General features: G+C 51.1%; 1 protein-coding gene across 1 annotated transcript in view; it reads left to right on the top strand.

Moving 5' to 3' along the window:
* Nucleotides 1–963: 963 nt before the first annotated feature.
* Nucleotides 964–8,816, top strand: part of NALF2 (NALCN channel auxiliary factor 2) — a 40,351-nt gene continuing 32,498 nt past the window's right edge. Inside the window, exon 1 of the mRNA XM_007530745.3 lies at nucleotides 964–2,406. Coding sequence (XP_007530807.1) covers nucleotides 1,564–2,406 — 843 coding nt within the window. The 5' untranslated portion in view covers nucleotides 964–1,563. The remainder of the gene's footprint in view (nucleotides 2,407–8,816) is intronic.

Genomic DNA, 8,816 nt, shown 5'->3' with positions numbered 1-8,816 from the left:
TGAACTCACTCAGTTATTCTCAGCAGCCTGTAGGGGGAGCCAAGAAGCTAAGACCAGGAAGAGACTACTGGAAATCTTACTAAGGACAGAAACACCACCCATCAATATACCCACCTTGGCCCACTCTTGCCCCCTCCAGTACATTCTCTAAGCTGTGTCGTCCTCCGTGGCTAAACTGGGAGCTGTCCTTCAGCACCAGAGTCCAGGACAGAGAGGGCAAAGGGTGGAGTTAGGGCAAGGGACTAGTCTAACGCGCAGACCGCTTCAGTGTCGCCTAGTAAAGGGGGACTGAAGAGACAACTCAGGGTGCTGGCGGCAAGCAGGAAGACGCTACGGAGTTACCTCCCGACCCTACCTCTAGGGTTCACACTCAAAGTCCCCTAGCTCTCAGGAGGAGTGAGCGGCGACCCCAGGGAGGGAGGTGGGAGGCCGGGTTGATGGAGCTGGGGGGCGCCAGGGCCTGGGACTCAGCATATGCACGCGGGGAGGCGTTGAAGTGAATGGAGTTGGGGGTGGACTGGAAAGAATCCCCAAACAGTACAGGCTGCGACCGGCGGGGGCTGAGGGAGGCTGGGGAGGGAGGGGGGAGTTCTGAGACGCAGGCGCAGTCGGGGCCCCAGTCCCGCTCCCTCCTCCTCTTGGAGCCTTTTTCTCCGCCCTGCTCTCCCCCAAACACACTCGCTCTCGGGCTCTCAAGGTGTTCCCCGCACAGCGAAAGATGGCGACATACTGAAGGGGCATAGCTAGTGGGAGCCACGGGGCCGTGCCGCTCGGAGGCCAACACAGCGGTGTCAAGAGGCGGAAGCGGCCGGCGCACTAAGTAAAGCCCCGAGTCCGTGTCCGGCGCTTGCGGCGCTGCCTGGAGCCAGGTGGCCCGCCGGAGCCGGAACTCCCCGGAGCAGCCGGAGCGGAGCGGAGCCAGCACGGTACTGGCCCCTGCGAACAGCCAGAGCACGAGCGGAACTCGGAGGGCCGGGTGGCGGGCCTAGGAAAGAGCGAACAAGGCAGGGAGCAGCACGGGGCTGGGGCGGGCAGCGCGCGGCAGGCGGCGGGTGGGAGGAAGACCAGAGACGCAGGGCTAGTGAGTGGAGCGGTGCGGTGCGCGGCGGCTGCCGGACCCGCACGGCGGCGCTGAGGGGCGCAGAGCTGCGCTGAACCGAGACAGCGAGAGCAGAGTAGGAGCCGGCGGCCGCCGGCTCTGAGTGAAGTGGCGCGGAGCAAAGGGCAGCCGAGGGGCCCGACAATATGAGGAGTGCGGCTCCACCACCGCAGCCGCCACAGCCCCAGTGCCCCGCACCACCTCCCTCCCGGACGCCAGACAGCGCCTAGCGGGCCAGCGGCCGCGCACCGGACGGCGAGTTAACAGGGAGCGGGGACAGCAGGAGAGCGCCCCGCTACTCCGACCTAAGTGGGGCCCCATGTCGGCTGGCCTCAACATGCAGCCCCCGAGGTAGAGCCTGGACGGCACCGAGGAGCGCAGAGCGGCGTGCGAGCCCGCCCGCCCAAGACCGCCGCCTGGCCTTCGCGCCTGCCTGCACCCTCAAGCCTGGACCCTCATGAAATATGTTCAGGGGCGCTTGGATGTGGCCTGGGAAAGACGCCGCGCTGACTATCTGCTGCTCCTGCTGGGCTCCCAGGCCAACCGACAAACCTTTTGCCGACTCTGAGCGGGCGCAGCGATGGCGACTATCCCTGGCGTCCCTGCTCTTCTTCACCGTGCTGCTCTCTGACCATCTGTGGCTGTGCGCTGGGGCCCGGCCCCGGGCCAGGGAGGTGAGCAACGCTATGAGGCCACCTTGGGGGGCTGGCCGGGAGCGGCAGCGGCTGCCTCCCCGCGCGGTTTCGCCCCTGTCGTCGCCTCCTCTGCCTGGCGCTCTCCCTGGCACTTGCGACCCCAGATACAGCAACCTGACCAAAGCCGCCCCCGCCGCCGGTCCCGGGTCGGATTGCGGCTTCCCAGAGCCCAAGGGGCTGGAAACAGCTTGCACCAAATTCCGATCTTTGCAGAGACTTTTCGAACCTGCTACCCCAGGCCCACCCCTGCGGCCCCCTGATTCCCCTTCCCGTGCCCCAGTCCAGTTCCCTACTGCCCAGAAAAACTTGCTCAAAGGCCACTTTCGGAACTTCACTCTCTCCTTTTGTGACACCTACACGCTTTGGGACTTGCTGCTGGGTATGGACCGCCCCGACAGCCTGGACTGCAGCCTGGATTCCCTGCTGGGAGACCTACTGGCCCTCATGGCTAGCCCGGGATCCGGGGCCTGGGAGGTGTGTAGCAACTGTATCGAGGCATACCAGCGGCTCGACCGACATGCTCAGGAAAAATATGACGAATTCGACCTCGTGCTGCATAAGTACTTACAGGCAAAAGAATACTCAATTCGGTCCTGCAGGAAAGGCTGTAAGGTAGGGACTGGAGGGCAACAGCAGTGGAGATGGGACTTGGAGCGAACAAAAAGTGTGCTCCCTCTCTCCACCCCACCCCCACCCATTATCCCCATGGCTTAGTGTGTGTGGCCCCATGAGTGCTACTCTGGGGCCCTGCCTGGAGCAAGAGCCTCAGGCACTGTGGTCAGGTAGCCCACTTGACCAGGTTCTATGAATTCCTGGCTTGGGAACTGTTATTCTGATGGGGGCTGCCCCAGAGGTCTGAGAAGAGAGATCTGGCTTTCCCAGCCTCCATCCTCAGCCAGCAGTGCCCCATTTCTTGCATTAGAAAGTCCTGAGACAACTGGCTGATGCAGAGGAGAGACCAGAGGTGGTAGGCAGAATATTTGGCAGCCTAACCCTCACCTTTTTGCCCCTGTAAGCATGTTATGGGAAGGATATCCCAAGTGATGGGGCACACCACACTATTAACCTTATGTGACCTGAGGTGGCTGGTTAGAGTCTGAGCATATAGAGAGCAGGAGTGTCTGTTTCCTCCCAGGGAGGGAATCTGTCAACTCCTGTCCAGACAATAGAAGGAAATGGAAAAGGGAGACAGTAGCTTGTGTGAGGGGCATTAAAGGTTGGTGCATTACCAAACTTCCAGTGCCTGGGGTGGCAATGGAGGGAAAACTGGTGTTCTGGTAGCTGGTGCCAGACATCCAGAGGGGAGGGGAGGCTGCTGCAGAACCGGCCTGCCTAGAGTGAAGCTAAGTGCTGAGAAACTTCTTGACCCTTGGCAGGGTTATTCTGGACAGCAGTTGTATGGGGGAAGTAAATAGTTGGGAAGTGCTGATCTGCCCTCCCAGTTCAGCCAGAATCGCCTGGTGACCTGCCTTTGGAAGGAAAGTGAACAACAAGGTCAAAGGGTCAAGTGACAAGGAAACCAGGTGGGGCCTTGATCTCACCCATCCTCAAGTTGGGGGCTGAGAGCTGGTGACAGTAGCTTCCCATCCTAGTTCTTCCTCTCTTTCCAAGGTTTTAAGTTTTAAGGAGGGGCAGACAGTACCCCATTTAGGTCCAGTGTAGCTCCTATGGACTTCTGCAGGTTTCCATGGTTTGGATCAGACCTTAGGGGTTTGGTCAGGGGCATTTAAGAGGAAAGGGGAAGCTCTTGGCTTCTGACTTCACTTCTCAGTCTCCTTTTTTCCTGTTCTCTTAACCTAGCAGGCTCCCTCCTGCCTCCCTCAGTCTCAGCTGACTCACTGCCTCACTCACACTACCAAATGAGATATTCCACTTCTTAAAGGTGTACAGACAGATAGACACACATTGCCATACACCACTGCTGCTACCCCTGGCAAAGTCACACAGAGATACAAAGAGGTCGTTATACCTACAAACAATGCCAAAACAGAAGACACCATTGCTCACAAATATCTCCCTGCTTTATCAGACAGAGCACAAATGAACATGAACGACATGTTTTGTCACATAAAGACATCGTAGGTATTTTCCACAAATACATAGGCTTGGTGGGAGCAGAGGAATGCAGGCCACTAGAAGATGGAATAATAAGTATCTGTCTTTTGTGGCTCTCCCTTCAACTTCATAGCTCCAGTTGGCATTTTATTTCAGTCATAAGGGTGAATGAGAGAGTATCACAACTTTCGCATGAGATTTTCTTCATGTTAGAATTGATTACTAGCTCTGTCTAACCCTACATTCAGTCGTAACCCTTCATTTTAATTATTTTCTACCAAGCAGTTTGACAAAGGAGAAAGACAACTGGTGTCTGAGAGAATTCATTATCACTAGTTAGTTGTGTGACCATGGGGATATCACTTTACTTTCCTAAGCTACTGTTTTGGTTTTTTTTTTTTTTTTTTTCATTTGTAAACCAGGGATAACAGTCTTTGTTTTTCCTATATACATTCTGAGTCTTTTGCAAGATTTAAATGGCAAGAGGTAATTGAGAGTTACCTGTATTTTGTATTACAGGTTTCTCCTGCTATCTGAAAATAGGATGTTTTTGTTTGGTGGGTGTTCTTTTGGGTCTGAGAATGCTATTACCATTAATTTACGTGAAAAAAATGTGAGCTTTTCCAGACTCCAGAAAGAGACTACCAAATGAAACCAAAGATTATTTTAAGTAAACTTATTTCCTGCCTCCCTTTTTCTCAAGGGTGTACTATCTCTTTAAGTTGTTTACACAAGCCTTTATTCACTATCTTTTTCCTTTCCTTAAATAAATTTTCTATGCCTTGTAAAGCCTGGGGTTGGACTTTTTTTTTCTCAGTTCCTGAGATCAAGCCCACACTCCACCTTTAGTGAGTGTCCTTACTAAATAAATCTGTATTTCTTGTCCCCTAAACAGTCTATCTTTAGATAGCAGGGGGAACCTGTAATGGTTTTATAAGTGCCCTTACTGCATTGCTTAGGAGTTTAAACCTCTCTTTCATATATAAGATCACAACTACCCAGTCAAGCTGGAAATAGCATCAGTGTCCCCATTTTACAGATGAGGAGACTGAAGTGCAAGGGTGATCAGACAGTTTGCTCTAAGGTCATTCAGGTAACATACAGGTGTACCTCCAACCACATATTCTAGTGCTAAGTGTGTGCTTTTGCCATGACTCCCCATGAAATTCCTGATGACCTAGACCCACCTCTATTTTGTTGCTATTGTGTTCAGCTCTCCAGTGAAGTCAACCTGCTCTCTTGCCACTTGCTATGTCTGGAGGTGGGCAGTGGCAGCTCCATAGCTTTCTTTTTGTCTTTACCATCCCTCTTCCAATGCTCCCTTCCTCAGCTTAGGCCTAGCCCTCAGGACTCTCCATTCCAACAGTATTATGGACTTTTGTGGACAGTACAGCTCTGACCTTCTCTTAACTGCAGCCCTGCTTTCTTCACCTTTATCTATCCTAGACATCTTTGCCCATCCCTGGGCCTGACCCTGGGCTCTGAATCTCACTGAATAAAACTCCATAGAGATAATGCCTCATCTTCAGAGCTTATTTTATATAGAAAGCCTAGAGCCACAGGCCAGAAAAAAGAAGCCATCTCTACTTTTAGAAACCAAAGCCTCTTCTCTAAGGCCAGCTAATCCTCATCCCTGGTCCCTTTCCTGTGTGTCTCATAGCCTTATTTCTCCTAGGTAGTCCCAGAAACCCTCTTCTCTCCCTTTGCAATGGCTGCCCCTGTTTCAGGCCACACAGAGCCCCACAAATCATACCTGTCATCACTGCTGCCTGTGACACCTCCCAATTTAGTACCAGCTGCAAAATTTCCTTAATGTGCGACTGACTTCCTCTCACACAGCAGAGCAATATTAACTAAGACATACTGATTCCCATTCCCACCTTGTTTCTACCAGCCTCTAGGAGCATACCCCTCTCTTGTCCCTTATTTCCCCATGCACATACCCCTGAATCACTTACTCCTCCTCCTTTAGCCCTCCTGAGCTCTCCTAGGATTACTTGACACTCACCTCACTCACCCTTCTCCTTCCCCTTGCCTGGCTCAGAATATCCTTTTCCCCACCCTTGCACCTTCCACACTCTCATTCCCTGCTGAAGGGAGTAGCAGAGGTAGGAGCAAAATCCTAGGCTTTTCTTGCTTACTTGGGATCCAAGAGGGCATAGAAATGTGGGAAGCAGTTTTCAGCTTTTTCCAGCCTTAGGGCCATATGAGTAAACACTAGTGCATATAAAGCATGTGACTGTTCTTCTCTATCCTGGACTATTCTAAACCTACCTGGTAAAACTGTGTGATTGGTTTGGTGTCTCACATTGGGGTGAAGAATCCAGCTAAAACTCGGGTTTTCCTGGATCACATTCAATGGAGAAGAGCAGAAGCAGGAAATGGTCTCTGATTTCAGATCTTAGAAAAGTTGTCTTGGTGCAAATGAAGACCTATTTCCTACTTAGGTTCAGAGGGACTTCATAGTTACAAACCCTGGGTTCAGAACCAGTCTTTTAATTTAGTATCTGTGATCTTGAGGCAGGAACTTCAAATTTTTGAGCTATACTTTTCTCATCTGTAAAATAGAGCAAATTTATCACTTTAATCCCGTGAGGTCATTATTAAAAAGTCTTCACAGTTCTTAGGCCTGGCTGATCACAGTTGCTCAATTAACATCTTTCCTCCCAAATAGGAAACCGATTTCTTGGGAATTGGTCAGATCCTGCTCCAGGAAATGTCTCACTAGGGAAACTAATGGAGGGAATTCTGTGGAGGTAATTCTAACCCAGATTAGAGGATATTGGACTAGGGCTCTGAAGTCTATTTTAAGTCAGGGTTTAGGTCTGATTGTGAGTGGAGCCTGATCTCTGAAAGGCAGCATTGGGTGGAAAGGTCTGGGGAAGGAGGTCTAAAACCCACAGATGGGGGAGGGAGCCTGCCAGCGCCAGTGCCTTGCCTTCTTCTCATAGCCAGTGGGCCCCTGCTCTTCCTCTAATCTGGCTGGCAGCTGTTTCTGCCTCACTGCCTTTCTTTCTCCTCCCACCTGTCACAGCTTTCCTGCCAAGCAGGACTTCTGGGCTAATGCTGCTTCTGAGAGCATAGTGCTTACGGACTGGGCACAGGTAGGGAAGCCTGATTTAGCCAGAGGCTCCTGCTTTTAACCCAGGTCCATAGACAGTGAACAGTGCCTCCCTGACCCAGGGTTATTGTGGAAAGAAAGAGTGCACTTGCCTCTGCTTGGGCAGGGGGAACAGGGAGATAATCAAAAAGTCACTTCCTGGAAACCATAGCAAAGCCTTCAGATGCACAGAAACCCACAGAGCAGGAATTTGAACACTGGGCTTCTGAATCTAGAAGTAGGGGCAGAGACAAGGCAGTTTTTAAGGCTCAGATATGATATATAGCACATTAAACATGAAAATGGGAAAGTGGCCTCCTATTGCCCACACCTCTCCTCAACTCCTCATCCTATCCTGATCCACTCCCACTCCTGACCTCCACATACCTCCCAAAGTTTGGAGGGCACTTAACACTGCTTCCAGATATCAGTGAACACATAGCTGCTCCCCCTTTTCCTACTCATATTCCTCTTTTCCTTCTTCCATCTCACTTTACTCCCCTTATTCCCCACTTCTCTCAACCTTTACACCATGTCCTCTATCCTCCTCTAGCTTTCTGCCCTTTCCTTTGCATTTCTTGCCCTTGATACTTTCATGTCCCTTAATCCTTCATATCCCACTCCTACTTCACTTCCCTGAGCCACATTCCTCTCCATGACCACTTTTGTCCCTGGTCCCCTCTTCTCCAGACCTTTTGCCCTCCCTTCTCTCCTCTCTGCTCAATGTAGACATGTGCATGTAGGCATACACATAACACTTAGACACATATTCATGTGGGTACAGATATCCCCCAGTATATTCTTTAGGACTCCCACAGGCTGGTGCCTGACTACTACAGTCACCATAGCAACGGGAACCTCCAGGAAAGATACACTGGTATCTCCTAAAGGCAGAGGTAGGGGGAGTTAGGTAGAGAAGGGAGCCCAGCAACCCAAGCTCCTGGTCTGATTGGAATTTCTGCCAGACTACAGTGGTGTGGGGAGGAAAAAAGAGCAAACAGTGGATGGGACTGAGATTAAAGGTGGGATGGGGATCTCAGACCACATCACACATCACAGACCTGAGAGAGTGAGTCTAAGATGTGTGAGTACATGTTGGTGTCCTCCCAGGATTTGGTATCTCAGGAAAAGGGCACACCCACTCTTTCTGAATGAAGTCCTGTACACTGACACTGTATGGGTGGGAATTTACCCTAGAAAAATCTTCCTGGAAGCTGTTCTTTTGTGTCCCCACTTTAAGGCTGTTTACCTGCTGTGTGCCCAAGCAAATTAGCCACCAAACATGGCCTCTATCGCTTGGTCACACGCAGATTCCAGCAGCAGGTGTTTGATGGAAAACCAAGGGAAAGTTTCTGGGTGTCTAGACAAACAGGATTCCGGAAGTACCATTCTTTGATGGTGCCCTGGCTGCATCTAGAGTGTGGGTACAATATGGCCTTGTGCTTATAGTTACAGAAACCACAATATAGGTAGAAAACTAGAATTACTGTACCAAACTTTCCTCCCTGGGAATAAGAGGGGATGCAGCACCCCCTAAAATTTTCATACCTTCAGCTAGGTAGTTGTTTGGAGGGGAGAGCAAAGGCACCAGAAAGTTTCCACTGGCATTAGGCAGGGAAGGAATTACTATAGTAACTGACAGTGGCTCCCAGGGTCAAAGCTCTCACTCAAATGGATTCTGAATAAAGGATGTGGAAGCTGAACCAGAAGTATCTGGGACAGAAGAGCAGGCTTCTGGGCTGACTCCAGTGAACAGAAAGAAAGGGGGGAGAAAACTACAATCTTTTTTTTCTAATTGGGGGGGGGGTTAATGGTCTAGGTTTACGGTAAATACAGTTGCTGTTACATGTATATTTTTTCTCAGTTT

Source organism: Erinaceus europaeus, chromosome X (genome assembly GCF_950295315.1).
Source record: "Erinaceus europaeus chromosome X, mEriEur2.1, whole genome shotgun sequence".
NCBI classification, from domain to species: Eukaryota; Metazoa; Chordata; class Mammalia; order Eulipotyphla; family Erinaceidae; genus Erinaceus; species Erinaceus europaeus.
This window is presented reverse-complemented; position numbering and strand designations above follow the sequence as displayed.